Raw genomic sequence first — 18,012 nt, 5'->3', positions numbered from 1 at the left:
GAAAACTTAAGTGGAGGTAGAGTAACTAGGTCAAGCAGCTAATCAAATTTCAGATGTTAAAACAAGGAACCTGATTAGTTGCTCAAGCCAACTGCTCTATTCCAGTTTACATTGAGACTGTGATAAATCAGCTCCATGGTTGAGTTCCAAGTGAAGAGAAATTGCAACTTTTAATTACCTTATCAGTTTGAAACAGTATGAACAGTTAACCATTTAATTGTCGAGAAGCCCTTTCGAACATTTTGACTTTTCCAGGAAAATTCTAGTGCAGTCCCATCCTTTCTACCCCTCAAGTTTTCTGGTTGTTCTTTAATGTCAAGGGAAGAGGAGATAAATCGATGCAAATGATTCTGACCTGAACACACTTGTAAAATGTATTCCACTTGGAATTAGGCAAAACAAAATCATCAAGAAGTGCATTTGATTGGCTCAAGGCTAAGCTGCATATAACTTGCATTAAATTTGTATGTTAGGCCTGGTGCACACCAAAACCTGCTAGCAGATCCGCAAAATGCTAGCAGATTTTGAAACGCTTTTTCTTATTTTTCTGTAGCGTTTCAGCTAGCGTTTTGCGGTTTTGTGTAGCGGTTTTGCTGTAGTAGATTTCATATATTGCTACAGTAAAGCTGTTACTGAACAGCTTCTGTAACAAAAACGCCGGCAAAACCGCTCTGAACAGGCGTTTTTCAGAGCGGTTTTCGTTTTTCCTGTACTTAACATTGAGGCAGAAACGCATCCGCAATCCAAAAAATGCCTCACCCCGGGAGTATGCGTTTCTGCAAAATGCCTCCCGCTCTGGTGTGAACCACCCCATTGAGATACATTGACCAAGCGTATCCGCAGCCACAAGCGGCTGCAGAAATGCTGAAAAAGCCGCTCGGTGTGCACCAGCCCTAAGTAATTATTTTAAAAAAAATTGTATGCAAGTTGGATTATTTGTATCTTGTTGATCTCTACTCATGAATAGCTAAAAGTATCAGCACAAACCTCAACCTTTTCTCTTCAGATAACCCTCCACCTACATACACACACCTTCAGCACCTGACCAAAGCTAAAGACAGGAGGGAGTGGTCTAAGGCAGACTCGCCAACCTGCAGCATCAATAAAACAAAGCAAGCTAGAAAATCGCGTAGACGGGTTAAGTTTAGCATGTTGTGTTTTCTTCAGTATCACCTGACTAGTGCTTGATTCACACCGCTAGCACTCACTGACAAACAGAACTTATCTCAAGTGACTACTGATCTTTAGACCCATATATCAGCTGATCTAACAAGCTGTCAGCACAAACATTTAGATGTTCTACAATACTGACTGCTTGTAAACATTTTCAAGGAAACATGAAGAAAGGGGAGTTCAGAAAGCACAACAGCCTGTACATTTTGAATAAAAATGCTACGAGGCGTTCTCAGTTCATGCCAGGATTGTGTTGAAAGAGAAACTCATGTAAAATAAAATGGACACAAGAACAGTGGTTTCCTATTGAAAACCCCAATGATTTCCATAGCAGTAGTCTATAAACATATTGACTTCTAAAATGTAAAGTAGTACAAAATGGTTGTCGCCAGAAGGGATTGGAACTCGATCCTTGGGGTGACAGTTTGGTGGTTGAGTGCTACACAGATACCTCATTCTGCTACAGCAGAGCAATGTGTACTGTTTCTATGGGGAGGGAGAAGGGTCAATGGCGCAATGCACAGCAAACAGGCTTCCGAAAGAAGGGGTAAAGAGGAGAACCATGCATTCAGGGTTTACTGTGTAAAGAACAAATATTCCGGATCTTTACAGAATATCCGAGATGAAGTAATTCCTACAGAGGGAGAAGGCATGTATAGGCAGCAGTCCTCATGCCCACCGCTCCCCCCCGTTCTGATCCGTCCCCCTAAGTTTGTAGTAATTACTTTGCCTCTGGTATCCTTTAAAGAGAACCCAAGGTGGGTTTGAGAAATCATATTAGGACACAGAGGCACGTTATGTACACAATCCCCTGCCTCTCTGTCCTTTCAGTGTGCCTCCACCTCCCCTACGGGCTCTGCTGTCCCCCATTATAAAAAGCGCCAGTCTAGCGACACGCATGGATGGATTTCCACAAAACATGTACTGTTGGTGGGCCTTGAGGGCAGGGTTGAGGGAACACTGCTTTAAATTACACCTGTTCTGAGAGGCATTTGGGAGGTTGCCATTTGAATTTCCTTTTAAACAATATCAGTTGCCAGGCATCCTGCTGATTTCTTTGGCTGCAGAAGTGTCTGAATCACACACCTGAAACAAGCATACAGCTAATCCAGTCAAACTTTAGCCAGTATCCGATTTGCACGCTTGTTCCAAGGTTGAGGAAGAGGAAGAGTGCTTACTATTCCACTGCGGTGTCCCGCAGTTACCAGGTACCCAGTTTCAGCGGCGGTAGGAAGGACGCCAGTCTCTCAACCCACGTGCGTGATGGGGAAGCATCCTGTTAGCCCTAAGCAGCTGTCCACGCCCACATACGCATTACGCCCACATCATGTGGGCTTCTTCAGTGTGATGACGCTGTGGACTAGTAAGCACTCTTTGGTGATACTTGAACTAAAAAGGTAATATCTATACCGCCGCTGAGCGGATACTGGAAGACTTGCCTACATCTAAAGTGACTGTGGCCGCCTCTGCCGGGCAGAGCTGAGCTGTTTATATAGCCATGATTGTTTGAAAAACAGTGGCTGAATTTAATGGACAGGTTGTAATTTTTTGATGTGTGAAGCAACTATGTCTTTTTGATCCGTTGAAGGTACCGATAGAAGAGAGAGGTACCAATAGAAGAGGAGCCTGGGGGGCGTATAAGGGAAGACTGGACAGCCGGCCATTATCCCAAATTCTCCACACAAGTGCAATCTAAAAGATCGGCCGATCTCTAGATTGTATGGATGGTTGTGTGTTGTGCTTTCTATGTGTGTGGTGGGGAGCGTTCCTGTTGTTGACACCCTATGCAGTTTTTTATGGGGGGAGGTTATTGGGTGGGGGGAGTTACCAGTTTTGATAGGGAATTGTTATATCTGATCAATAAAGTTTTGCATTTTTATAGTTCTGTGAGTGGCGGTCACTGTTTGTGCCTTCTATAGCACATGTATGTAGCTTTACTGGCTTCACAGGTAGAAACCACAGCTTATATCACTGTAGGAGTAACAAATCGTTATAAACAGACAGTGTATGAAACACAAAAGACTGCCATGCCTTGTGTAATGTTTCGATCCATCACACTTTCCAGCATCCTCAATACACCTGCATGACTTGCATTATCCTATTCTTATGCAACACACAAAGGCCAAGTATTGTGTTATTAGAAATCTGTGCCAATTAAACGTGTAAAAAGAGAAGCCAACGTACTTTACTTTCCCTGCTATTCTTGGCATCCATAAAATTAATGCAACCTCATTCAGTGAGAACATACCAATCCCCAACCCAGCAACTTAATAAATGTGTGCTTAATACCATTTGAAATACAACATAAAGCCATCTACAGACTTAAATCTTTAAAGGGGAACTGAAGAGAGAGAGGTATATGGAGGCTGTCATGTTTATTTCCTTTTAGACAATACCAGTTGCCTGGCAGCCCTGCTGATCCTCTGCCTCTAATACTATTAGCCATAGCCCCTGAACAAGCATGCAGCAGATCAGGTGTTTCAGTGGTTCAGACTTATAAGTCTGATCTGACAAGACTAGCTGCATGCTTGTTTCTGGTTTTAATCAGATACTACTGCAGAGAAATAGACCAGCAGGGCTGCCAGGCAACTGGTATTGATTAAAAGGAAATAAGCATGACAGCCTCCATATACCTCTCTCTTCAGTTCCCCTTTAATCTGCACAAGGCCCTCTGTCAAGTACCTACACAGCCTACAATCTATGGACTTTTCCATACAGACTAGAGACCCTATTAGCCCTGTTTCAGGGCAAAATTGGTAGCTGCCTTCTTGATGTATACGGACCAGATTCCTCGTCACCTCCCGTAGCGCCTTCAGGAAGGAAGCATGGCACATGTTGCCTCTCACTCACCAATCCAGTATCTTACACGGTACCCATGAGCTGACAGCAACCCTTCCTTCCTTTCTAGACTCTAGGAGATAATGCAACAGACTGAGGGGTTTATGGTCTGTCAGTCACCCTACTGACCTGTAAAGAGGGTGGCATCTTGAAAGCCAGGTTCCCAAAGGGATGGAAAGAGGTGGTGTAAAACACTTGGAGGGCCAGTTACAATATGACCACAAAATATTAACCTTCTATTTTGGTGAGATGCAGCAAAGTCATTTTTAATAATTCCAGGAAATGGGCCTGAATCTGTGGTTCAGTTATGGTAGGCTGATGAGCACAAATTACTACATTGAAGGTTTACATTTTTACAACAGTCTACTACCACAAAAAATTGCAGCAGAACAGCATGCAAACAGTTAAATATAGCACTTCATTATTCAGTGAAAAGCTCCTTTCTTCAGTGGGCAGCTTCTGGCTGCATCCCAAGGGGATGCATTATCTTTTGTTTACACTCCTTTGTCAGCTACAATGCCAGCCGCGTGCCAAAACTAAACTGTACTGAGCTGAGAAGCAGAAAGAGGTGAGAAATGATCACTAGATACATTTTAATATATAAATACAGCAGCTATGCAATAAAAGGCAATGGCAGATTTCAGAGCAGATAAACTCTACTTTGGCAATTTTTAATTTGTAGACAGACAATATAACTTAGCACAAAATAATATAATAACTGTATGGGTAATAAAAAGTAGGAACACGCATATTTATTGAATGTTATGTCAGAGTTGTATCCCATTTTAAGAATACTATAAAATGACATGCTTGGACCTGCACAGAATGTCTAAAATATCCCCATTGTAAAAACAAAACTGAAAACAAACCATACATTTCACATACCGTACATTATTGTGTACCAATCTGGAGCCAATAATATTCCAGAGGTTTGAGCTTTGTTCTTCTATAATGGGTATTACGGCGGTATATGTTCAGCTGGGATAAACACCACAGGATTTATTCATCCTTCACAGATGTTCCCAATATTACAGCTTTTCACAACATAAAAGGGGATGTCCTGTGGATTCCTAGAATACCATCCCCTCTGAATACATGCTGGCTTCCTGGAACCCCCACCCTGGTCACATGTAAGCCCCCCACGACTGGTGAGAGAGTGGGCCCCACACAAATAAATGCTTATAATAAAAACATCTAATGGCTAACCTTTTCCCCTAAATAATGCTGACCTTACAACTTCTGGAAATATCTTATGAATCACACTATTTGTCTACGATGACTAAAGGTGGCCATACACTGGTCGATTTGCCATCAGATCGACCAGCTGACAGATCCCTATCTGATCGAATCTGATCAGAGAGGGATCATATGGCTGCCTTTACTGCAAACAGATTGTGAATCGATTTCAGCCTGAAACCGATCACAATCTGTGGAGCCGCCGCTGCCGCCTGTCACTATCCCCCCCCCCCCCCCCCCCGCGCATACATTACCTGATGCTGGCTCCCAGGCATCTTCTCCGCATCTTCTCCACGCTGCACCCGCTCCATCCCGGCGCTTCCTGTGTCACTCCGTGACCAGGAAGTTCAAATAGAGCGCCCTCTATTTGAACTTCCTGGTCACTGCAGTGACAGGAATCGCCATGATGGAGCGGGTGCAGCGCGGAGAAGATGCGGAGAAGACGCCCGGGAGCCAGCGTCAGGTAATGTATACCTGATCGGATCGGCCGCCGCTAGCGACGCGCTCCCTACCCGCGGGCGATCGAGGGTAATTTCCCGCACAGCGCAATCGACGGACCGATCCGATTTCGGGAGGAAATCGGATCGGCGGGTACGTTTAGCGCGAACGATTGGCAGCAGATTCGATCCCAGGATCGAATCTGCTGTCGAAACGGCCGCGAATCGGGCCAGTGTATGGCCACCTTTAGTCCTGCTATACAGGGCCGGCGCTACCATAGAGGCAGAGGAGGCAGCTGCCCCAGGGCCCCAGAGCTTGTAGGGGCCCCCAGTGGCTACAAGAGGAAAAAAAAATTCAAATCGGCCTTATAGTTTGAGAAAATCGATTTTAAAGTTTCAAAGGAAAAAAAATACACATTTAAAAACCTGCCAACTTTAATGGTTGATAGCAAATCCACCTTAAAATGCTAGAAACCCTAAATTTGCAGGATATGTTAAGGAGATCATTAGGAATAAGAGGAAAAAAATTTCAAAAAGACCTTATAGTTTTTGAGAAAATCGATTTTAAAGTTTGGAAGGAAAAAAGTATTTTTTTAAATGCAGTAAATGTCACTTTTAGTAGCAAACCTAACGGTAGTGTAATTTTACATGTATCAAACGAAAGCGCAATAAATTTCCTGACGGGGTTTCCAGGGGGTCTATATGCAGCCGCAGCGCTTTGGCCAGGGATCGCTATACAGCCACAATATGGCTGTATGAAGATCCCTGGCATTTTTTTCTATCTTTAGAGTGTGGGAATTTTTTTTTTTTTAAATTATGTGGGGTCCCCCCTCCTGAAACTTTTTAACCCCTTGTCCCCCATGCAGGCTGGGATAGCCAGAATGTGGAGCTCCGACCGATTGGGACTTCACACCCTGACTATACCAGCTGCAAAAAAGGTCCCCAAATGCCGATTTTTGTTCCGGGGTATATGTTGGGGGGGCCCCCCAGGTTTATTTTGCCCTGGGGCCCCATTGTTGCTTAAACCGGCCCTGCTGCTATACATAGCCATTTCATTTCTTCTTCAATGTTCAGTGGTGAGAGAGTAAAACCATCGCATACTGGAGTGGGCAAGCACCATCCAAAACAATCAACAAAATTGTAGGGTAAAGACCACATAGGTCACAAAAATAATAAAGGCCTTATATGTAACTCAGTGTGCAGAATGGTGGAAAGCAGACTACAAAAATAGGAGAAAAAGATCACCAATAAAACCGCACCAAACTGATACAGGCCACAGTATAAATCACATATTTGAAAAAGTCACATAAAACCACTTAAAATCACAAATGTATGAAGGTAGGGCACAATAATCTATATTATATCAAATGACCATATTATATCCAGGGCCTCCACAGAGGGAATAAAGTGTCAATCGTGCAAATGCATATTACAATACCATGAAACTGGGAACAATGAATAAATAAATATAATACAAAACACACAGTGAACAATTAAACAATATCAGAGTGGAGCAATCTCCACAATATACAATTAATCCAAAGATAAAGTGCAGTGCAATTAACGCCTCGTTACTTGATCGCTGAACATTCTACTATTTAATGCAACCGGGCAGGTTGTCATTTTAGCTTTGAGGAAGCCGTTGACGGGGAATCGCGATAGCGGTAGGTAAGGGCTTTTCTGGGCTGACCTGGAGGGATCTTCTGCACGCTTTCGCTTCAATTGTTTTGCCACATTTCCCCGCTGTGGGACTTTGTTACTCTTTGGTGCTATTTCCTTATCCTTTCACACATCTGCACATGATTTTTCCGAATTGCACTGCACTTTATCTTTGGATTAATTGTATATTGTGGAGATTGCTCCATTCTGATATTGTTTTATTGTTCACTGTGTATTTTTGTATTATATTTATTTATTCATTGTTCCCAATCTCGTGGTATTAATTGTAATATGCACTTGCACGATTGACACTTTATTCCCTCTGCGGAGGCCTGGATATAATATGGTCATTTGATATAATATAGATTATTGTGCCCTACCTTCATACATTTGTGATTTTAAGTGGTTTTATGTGACTTTTTCCAATAAATATGTGATTTATACTGTGGCTGTATCAGTTTGGTGCGGTTTTATTGGTGATTTTTTTTCTCCTATTTTTGAGAGAGTATAACCACACAAACACAAAACACAGTTACAGGCTACATTTCTAGAGATAATAATAATTCCTTTTTTGTATAGTGCTTTTCTCCTGTTGGACTCAAAGCGCTTCCGAGGCAGCCACTAGAGCGCACTCAGTAGGCAGTAGCAGTGTTAGGGAGTCTTGCCCAAAGAGCTCCTTACTAAATAGGTTCTGGCTTACTGAAGAGGAAGAGTCAGGATTTGAGACCCAGGATTTGAACCCTGCCTCTCCTACGTCAGAGGCAGGTCCCTTAACCATTACACGGTCCAGCCACCAGAAATGGTTAGTTTCCATTCTTCAACTTCCTTAAAGAGGAACTCCAGTGAAAAGAATGCATTAAAAGTGCTTCATTTTTACAATAATGATATAGAATTTACTCAGTGTTTGCCCATTGTAAAATCTTTCCTCTCACCGATTTACATTCTGGACATTTATCACAGAGACATTTTTACTGCTGACAGGTGATGTCAGTGGAAGGAGATGCTGCTTGCTTTTTTTCCAGTTGGAAACAGCTGTGATTTCCCACAATACAACAAGGATCCCACAGTGTGATGTCAGAACCATGGCCCTGACATCACACTGTGGGAGGGGTTTCACCACAATATCAGCCATAGAGAGCCCCCTGATGATCAGTTTGTGAAAAGGAAGAGATTGCTCATGGGAAAGGGGGCATCAGCTACTGATTGGGATGAAGTTCATTTTTTGGTTACGGTTTCTCTTTAAACAGAGTCATTAGCTGCATACTGCAGGTTAACGGGCCAAATTGCTGAAACCACAGAATGGGAACAGCAGCCAGGGAACTAACAACCTCTTTAGGTCTGGTTCAGACGGATAGCTGCTAGTGAGCGTCCCCAGCGTGCGATTAACAATAGGAATCCCCCATGTCATAATTGAGATAAATGAGAGCATTCATCTAACAAGCTTTACCCTTGATTGTAGTCATTTGGTCAAGCTCCTCACCTGACTAAAGCAGCCCATACACTCAGCCGATTTTCTGGCCGACCGATCGATCCCGATCGATCGATCGATTGCAAATCGGTTGGCCAATCGACCGATCGATGGCCGATTTCGATCGATTTCGATGGATTTCCATCGAACTTGCAGGGTGGAAAATTTAGGTCGATCTGAAGAGATTGCTTATCAGTTTGCATTGGCCTTAATGGAAATCTGATGGCAAAAAAATGCCATCAGATCGAATTTCAATAGATTTCAAACTGAAATCTGTTGGAATTCTATCCTGGTAAAAAATGTTCTAAAAACGCATCAGATAGACCATCAGATGCATTTCTTATCTATCTGCTGCCAATCTGACGAGTGTATGGGCACCTTAAGTTTTCTCAGATGCTCAGATGGCTCCCTGCCACCCACTTGTTTGGCTGCACTAGGTAGCCAAACAAGATATGACAACAGAGGCTTCAAAGAATGCAATCAGCAGCTTTCAAACGCAAAATTTAGTTTGAAGCTGTTAATGGGTTAAAGGAACAACAGGGCACAAATGTGATGTATAGGTAGTGGAGTACTCAAATCTCAAACAATTACTGTGGAAGTACAAACACAGATCTGTGGTCACTGGCTGAAACATGGACACTCACAGAGTGTGACAGAGCTTGCTGGAAAAAGCATTTGTTATAGAGAGTGCTGTGAGCTGCTCATAGAGCCATGCAACCTTCTACAGACTATCAGACAGAAAGATGATACCGTTGAATGTGGTTGAATTAGACAGTAACATAAAGGTGGCCATACACCAAATTTTTACCTTCGATTCACGGCAGATTGAATCTTCTAGAAATCAATGCCTCAACCTGCTGGCCGAAGCTTGTCAATCGCAATGGACGGAATATATTAACCACTCGCCGACCGCCCACAGCCGATGGGCGGCGGCAAAGTGGACGCCGAAAGGACCGCAATACGCCCATCGGCGTTGCGACCTTTCGGCATGTGCGGGGAGCGATCGCATCACTGGTGACGCGCGCTTACCCCGGCAACTGGCTTCGCCCACCGACGACAACCCCACCGGCCATTAGGAAGAGCCGGCGGGTTGTTAACCCCACGATCGCCGCATGCAAACCGTATAATACGCTTTGTTATGTATACAAAGTGTATTATACAGGCTGCCTCCTGCCCTGGTGGTCCCAGTGTCCGAGGGACCACCAGGGCAGGCTACAGCCACCCTAGTCTGCACCAAAACACACTGATCTGCCCCCCCCCCTGCTCCCTGATCGCCCACAGCACCCCTCAGACCCCCCCCCCCCCCCCGCCCACCCCCCAGACCACTGTTTGCTCCCAATCATCCATCAATCCCCCCCTGACACTGTCAACGCTATTTTTTTTGAATGCCCTAAACTGCCCCCTGGGGGCTCCTGATCACCCCCCCCCCCCCCTCAGATTCTCCCGAGACCCCCCCCCCCCTACCGTGTACTGTATGCATCTATCCCCCCTGTAATAACCCACTGATCACCCGTCAATCACCCCCTGTCACTGAAACCCATCAATCAGCCCCTAATCTGCCCCTTGCGGGCAATCTGATCACCCACCCACACCATCAGATCGCCCGCAGACCCGCCGTCAGATCACCTCCCAAGTGCATTGTTTACATCTGTTCTCTCCTTTAAACACCCACTAATTACCCATCAAACACCCATCAATCACCCCCTGTCACTGCTACCCATCAGATCAGACCCCTATCTGCCCCTAGGGCACCCAATCACCCGCCCACACCCTCAGAACGCCCTCAGACCCCAGCCCTGATCACCTCGCCAGTGCATTGCTTGCATCTATTCCCCTCTAATCACACCTTGACACACCCATCAATCACCTCCTGTCACCACCCCGAACACCTACCCATCAGATCAGGCCCTAATTTGCCCCGTGTAGGCTCCTGATCACTCGGCCAAACCCTCAGATCCCCCTCAGACCCCCTTCCGATCACCTCCCCAGTGCATTGATTGCATCTATTTTCCCCTCTAACCACCCCCTGAGACACCCATCAATCACCTCCTGTCACCCCCCTAGCACTCCTATCCATCAGATCAGGCCCAATACAACCTGTCATCTAAGGGTACGTACAGACATACGATAACGATCGTTCGTTCTTAACGACGAACGATGTTAAAGGAGGTATCGGCCGATGATCGTTTGAAGAAAGGCTACTTTGAACATCGTTCGTGTACGAACGATCTTGGAACGAGCGTTGCGTGCGCAACATGATGTATAAACTGATTTCAAACACAAGTGTCAAAAATAACTGTTTGAGCATGTGCAAAGTTTTGAGAACGAACGATCAACGACCGATCGTTGTACAGACATTACTTTTTGAACGATGGTCGTTGGAAAAGATCTGGCAGAACGGATCGTTCTTTACCAACGACATATCTCGTTGGTCGGTCGTTTTAATGATCATTAGTGCACTTTTTACGAACGAACGTCGGGCAATGCCGTCGGTAACGATCGTTTTAAACGACTATAGTCGCATGTCTGTACGCACCATAAGAGGCCACCCTGCTTATGACCGGTTCCACAAATTCCCCCCCCCCCCCCCCCCCCCCGCATAGACCACCTGTCATCAAAATTTGCAGATGCTTATACCCCTGAACAGTCATTTTGAGGCATTTGGTTTCCAGACTACTCCCCACGGTTTTGGGACCCTAAAATGCCAGGGCAGTATAGAAACCCCACAAGTGACCCCATTTTAGAAAAAAAAAAACACCCCAAGGTATTCCGTTCGGTGTATGACGAGTTCATAGAAGATTTTATTTTTTGCCAAAAGTTAGCGGAAATTGATTTTTTTTTTTCACAAAGTGTCATTTTCCACTAACTTGTGACAAAAAATAAAATCTTCTATGAACTCACCATACACCTAACGGAATACCTCGGGGTGTCTTCTTTCTAAAATGGGGTCACTTGTGGGGTTCCTATACTGCCCTGGAATTTTAGGGACCCTAAACCGTGAGGAGTAGTCTGGAAACCAGATGCCTCAAAATTACCCGTGAATAGAACGTTGGGCCCCTTAGTGCACCTAGGCTGCAAAAAAAGTGTCACACATGTGGTATCGCCGTACTCAGGAGAAGTAGTATGTGTTTTGGGGTGTATTTTTACACATACCCAAGCTGGGTGGGAGAAATATCTCTGTAAATTGTAAAGGACAATGTTTTGATTTTTTTAATTTTTTTTTTTTAATTTATTATTATTATTTTTTTTTTTACACACACAATTGTCTATTTACAGAGATATTTCTCCCACCCAGCATGGGTATGTGTAAAAATACACCCCAAAACACATTATACTACTACTCCTGAATATGGCGATACCACATGTGTGGCACTTTTTTGCAGCCTAGGTGCGCTAAGGGGCCCAACGTTCTATTCACAGGTCATTTTGAGGCATTTGCTTTCCAGACTACTCCTCACGGTTTTGGGCCCCTAAAATGCCAGGGCAGTGTAGGAACCTGACAAGTGACCCCATTTTAGAAAGACGACACCCCAAGGTATTCCATTAGTAGTATGGTGAGTTCATAGAAGTTTTTAATTTTTTGTCACAAGTTAGTGGAAAATGACACTTTGTGAAAAAAAAAAAAAAAATTCCAGCTAACTTGTGACAAAAAATAAAATCTTCTATGAACTCACTATACCCCTAATGGAATACCTTGGGGTGTCTTCTTTCTAAAATGGGGTTACTTGTGGGGTTCCTATACTGCCCTGGCATTTTAGGGGCCCTAAACTGTGAGGAGTAGGTCTAGAAACCAAATGCCTCAAAATGACCTGTGAAATCCTAAAGGTACTCATAGGACGTTGGGCCCCTTAGCGCAGTTAGGGTGCAAAGTGCCACACATGTGGTATCGCCGTACTCAGGAGAAGTAGTATAATGTGTTTTGTGGTGTATTTTTACACATACCCATGCTGGGTGGGAGAAATATCTCTGTAAATTGTAAAGGACAATGTTTTGATTTTTTTTTTTGATTTATTTATTTTTACACAAAATTGTCTAGTTACAGAGATATTTCTCCCACCCAGCATGGGTATATGTAAAAAAAATACACCACAAAACACATACTACTTCTCCTGAGTACGCCGGAACCACATGTGTGGCACTTTTTTTGCACCCTAACTGCACTAAAGGGCCCAAAGTCCAATGACCTTTAGGATTTCACAGGTCGTTTTGAGGCATTTGGTTTCAAGACTACACCCCACGGTTTAGGACACCTAAAATGCCAGGGCAGTATAGGAACCCCACAAGTGACCCCATTTTAGAAAGAAGACACCCCAAGGTATTCCATTAGGGGTATAGTGAGTTCATAGAAGATTTTATTTTTTGTCACAAGTTAGCGGAAATTGATTTTTATTGTTTTTTCACAAAGTGTCAATTTCCGCTAACTTGTGACAAAAAATTAAATCTTCTATGAACGCACCATACTCCTAACAGAATACCTTGTGGTGTTGTCTTTCTAAAATGGGGTCACTTGTGGGGTTCCTAAACTGCGCTGGCATTTTAGGGGTCCTAAACCGTAAGGGTGTAGTCTTGAAACCAAATGCCTCAAAACGACCTGTGAAATCCTAAAGGTCATTGGACTTTGGGCCCCTTAGCGCAGTTAGGGTGCAAAAAAGTGCCACACGTGGTATCGCTGTACTCAGGATAATGTGTTTTGGGGTGTATTTTTAAACATACCCATGCTGGGTGGGAGGAATCTCTCTGTAAATGAACAATTGTGTGTAAAAAAAAAAATCTAAACATTGTCATTTACAGAGATATTTCTCCCACCCAGCATGGGTATGTGTAAAAATACACCCCAAAACACATTATACTACTTCTGCTGCGTACGGCAGTATCACATGCATGGCACTTTTTTGCAGCCTAACTGCGCTAAGGGGCCCAAAGTATAATGAGCACCTTTAGGCTTTACAGGGGTGCTTACAATTTAGCACCCTCCCAAAATGCCAGGACAGTAAACACCCCACAAATGACCCCATTTTGGAAAGTAGACACTTCAAGGTATTCAGAGAGGGGCATGGTGAGTCGGTGGCAGATTTCATTTTTTTTTTGTCACAAGTTAGCAGAAATGGAAACTTTTTTTTTTTTTTTTTTGGTCTCAAAGTGTCATTTTCTGCTACCTTGTGACAAAAAATAAAATCTTCTATGAACTCACCATGCCTCTCAGTGAATACTTTGGGAAGTCTTCTTTCCAAAATGGGGTAATTTGGGGGGGTATTTATACTATCCTGGAATTTTAGCACCTCATGAAACATGACAGGTGCTCAGAAAAGTCGGAGATGCTTCAAAATGGGAAAATCTACTTTTTGCACCATGGTTTGTAAACGCTATAACTTATCCAAACCAATAAATATACACTGAATGGTTTTGTTATGTTTTTTTTTTGTTTTTTTAAATCAGACATGTAGCACAATAAATTTGGACAAAAATGTATACAGAAATTTTACTTTGACAAATTTTATCACAGAAAGTTAAAAAAAATATCTTTTTTTTGACAAAATTCCTGTCTTTTTTAATGAATATAATAAAAACTAAAAATCGCAGCAGCAATCAAATAGCACCAAAAGAAAGCTGTATTAGTGACAAGAAAAGGAGGGAAAATTCATTTAGATAGTAGGTTGTATGACCGAGCAATAAACCGTTAAATCTGCAGTGGTCTGAATGGAAAAAAAGGCTCTGGTCCTTAAGGGGTAGAAAGACTGTGGTCCTCAAGTTGTTAATCGACGGTGGCAGATGGCTAGCCCATAGCATTGCATTGAACAGTGCAATGCTGCACTTCAATAGATTTTTAATAGCGGTCAGTATGTCACTCGTAAATAGTCTGTAACCCTAAACAATGTCCAGTGCTGCGTAATATGTTGGTGCTTTATAAATATAATAAATAAATGCTGAAATCTATTAAAAATCTATGCCTAGAGTGTGGTAGGATTTGATCCATCTCTGATCAGATTTGATCTGAACGAGATCTGATGGTTGAAACGGATAGCCATGTTTAAGTGTATGGCCACCTTGAAGCTAGCCATACACTGGATTTGACAATCAAATACAGAAATAGGATTGAAAATTGACAAAGCTGTTGTAATGCTCAAAACAATTTAGCTATGAGCCCAACAAACCAGCATAGGACCCCTTTCATGATTCTGGGTTTTTCTAATCTGCTGATTGTTCTTATGATGCCAACCAATCAGGCAAGAAAGTGTTTTGCCGGCTATAGATTCCTTGCAAAATAAGCAGCATCTGGGTGATGTCCCGTCACCTTCGGCATACAGCATGTCAGTCATGTAATGCATGTTGTGTAAAGCAGACCTCAACTTTAATATTGCCTAGTAGGTAGTAATATTCTTCAGAATACAGTCAGCAGTTGAAGTATATCGGCTTGTTTGGTGCATTCTTTGTCTTGAATCAAAGGTAATATCTTTGTTATTAGTACCACTTGTTCAATAGAGATTTCTTGGGAAAAAAATAGGACCCCATTTCCTCAGTTACAGAACTATCGAGAATCAGAATCGAGAATCAGAGGCTAGATAAGGCTGTCTTCATAGGTAACTGATGTAAATCTGATGCATGCATCTCGACAGGAAATCTCTCGTCAACATAATCACATGAACAGGAGCCAAGCCAAACTTTTTTTTTTTTTTTTTTAAGCCTTCTCTATAGTTAAAAAATAAAATAAAAACACACACAAAAAACAGCGCAACCTAACAAAACAAGGATAACAACTATCACAGGCTAGTAATGATATACTGTATACAAAACTAACTTTCTAGGTTCAAGTCTACATCAAGTTTCTAGCTGCAAATAAGCCTAAAGATAGGAAAGTGTCAACCTATCTGATCACTGGCAGTCAACCCAATATAAATTGCCCCATATATGCTAGCCCCTCCCCCAACCAACATCCACCTTTACCCCTTTCTCTTACAAAACACAAACATTAATAGGAACCTATGGATGTGAGAGACCTATGAAGGTGGTCATATTTTTTTTTTTTAAGGTGGCCATACACTGGTTGATTTGCCATCAGATCGACCAACAGATAGATCCCTCTCTGATCGAATCTAATCAGAGAGGGACCGTATGGCTGCCTTTACTGCAAACAGATTGTGAATCGATTTCAGCATGAAACCGATTCACCATCTGTGAAGCTTCCGCTGCCTCCCGCCAGCTATACATTACCTGATCCGACGCGAGTCCCCACTGCTCCTTCTCCGCACTGGACTCCGGGTTCCGGACCGGCTGGCTTCACTTCTTTCTGTCCGGGGAAGTTTAAACAGTAGAGGGCGCTCTACTGTTTAAACTTCCTGCCGGGACAGGAAGTGAAGCCAGCCGGTCCGACCCAGCGGAGAAGAAGACAGCGGAGACAAGGGGACTCGCGCCGGCTGGAGCAGGTAATGTATGTATTGCGTCAGTCGTCGGGCATTCGAACGCCGCTATTGATGCACTCCCGACCCGCCGGCGAACGAGCAAAATCTTCCGCATGGACGGATCGATGGGAACAATTGATTTCGGACGAAAATCAATCGTTCTGTCAGCGTTTGCGCAACTATTTCACAGTAGATTCGATCACAGTGATCAAATCTGCTGTATATTGGCGGGAAAATGAGTATGGGCCCCTTTAAACAATACCAGTTGCCTGGCAGTCCTGTTGATCTTTCTGGTAAGTAGTATCTAAATTGCAGACCTGAAACAAGCATGCAGCTAATCTTATTAGATGTGTCAGACATCCGATCTGCATGCTTGTTCGGGGTCTATGACAGTTTTAGAAGCAGAGGATCAGCAAGGTGGCCAGGCAATCTGCATTATTTAATGGAAATAAACATGTCAGCCTCAATATCCCTCTCTCCTCAGGTTTAAACCTTACTTTTTTTTCTTTTTTTAAAGCCTAACTTATCAGTGGAACTACAGTTAATACTGACTTATCCTAAAATTGCCATCTAACTCTACACAAACAACTTAACTTTCACCTTCCCCAGTTATAACTAGACATCTTCTTAACCATAAATAATCACAATTGACTGTTAGGATGAAATTCTCTTTAAAAAGCACGGTAATGAAATGAAGGCCAAAGCGAAAGAGGGTATATTTTTGAAAGGGGCTAAATTAAAGGAACACTATAGCAAAATATATATAACAAAAAAAACTGGTAAAATAAATAAGGATTGACGGGAATCTGAAGCGAGACGTATACATAGGCTGCCATATTTATTTCCTTTTAAACAATACTAGTTGCCTGGCAGCCCCACTGATCTATTTGGCTGCAGTAGTGTCTCAATCAAACCACTATGCAGCTAATCTTGTCAGATTTGACAAAAATGTCAGAAACACGTTATCTGCTGCATGCTTGTTCAGGGCCAATGGCTATAAGTATTAGAAGGATTAGAGGATCAGCAGGACAGCCATTGTTGTTTAAAAGTAAATAAGTATGGCAGCCTCCATATACTCGCTTCAGGTTCCCTTTAAGTAGAATACTTGTCTAGAAAAATGACCAGAAAGTCCTATGGCAAAAATTCTCTCGTCAACACCCTGTGGAAGATGTCATTCTGGCCATGATGGAGTAACCATCCATTCACTGCGAAGAAGAGATCCCAATTTTGAACATCTGATGCTCTGTTGGATCATGCCAACAAGATCTTATCAGAGCTGGACTATTTTTGTATGTAATATTTTCTGAATAAAAGAGCTTTTGATGCCCTTGATGTTGGTGACCCTATACTACATTGACAGTCTGATGTCCTTCCATATCACACAACAATAAGTGTTGCTGAAATCCACTCAACGTCACAGTGTGCCCACACCCCAAGAGATTTTTAAAGCAGAGACCTCAGTCCAGGGAAGGAAAAAAAAAATGTAATATATGAGCACTTCATTATATGTTCATTCACCTGTACCTGTTGATGGGCTTTCATTACAGTTCTGATTATGGTGTCTGCAGTTATTCCCGGATTGGCTCTGGAAGGATGGCCATTTGTCTCATGCTCATCAGGCAGAAAAAAAGTATGTAACGTGAAATTCGTCTCTTAACTGCCAACGCTTAGGAATTTTACAAGTCAACTGAATTGAGAAGGATATGTAGACTACTAAATTTATTCCCTTTAAACTAAAACTAGTCCTTGGTAAGAGTACTTGTAAAAGGTACAAACCGGAACAAAGAACATCTATCAGGCCCTA

General features: G+C 42.9%; 1 protein-coding gene across 1 annotated transcript in view; it reads right to left on the bottom strand.

The window, feature by feature from the left end:
* PXK (PX domain containing serine/threonine kinase like) overlaps positions 1–18,012 on the bottom strand; it is a 93,197-nt gene that overhangs the window by 59,929 nt on the left and 15,256 nt on the right. The window contains exon 2 of the mRNA XM_068254942.1: positions 4,024–4,084. Within this exon, the coding sequence (XP_068111043.1) occupies positions 4,024–4,084 (61 nt within the window). The remainder of the gene's footprint in view (positions 1–4,023; positions 4,085–18,012) is intronic.

The sequence above is a fragment of the Hyperolius riggenbachi genome, chromosome 9 (genome assembly GCF_040937935.1).
Source record: "Hyperolius riggenbachi isolate aHypRig1 chromosome 9, aHypRig1.pri, whole genome shotgun sequence".
NCBI classification, from domain to species: Eukaryota; Metazoa; Chordata; class Amphibia; order Anura; family Hyperoliidae; genus Hyperolius; species Hyperolius riggenbachi.
The sequence above is the reverse complement of the archived record's forward strand: the minus strand, read 5'-3'. Positions and strand labels throughout refer to the sequence as shown.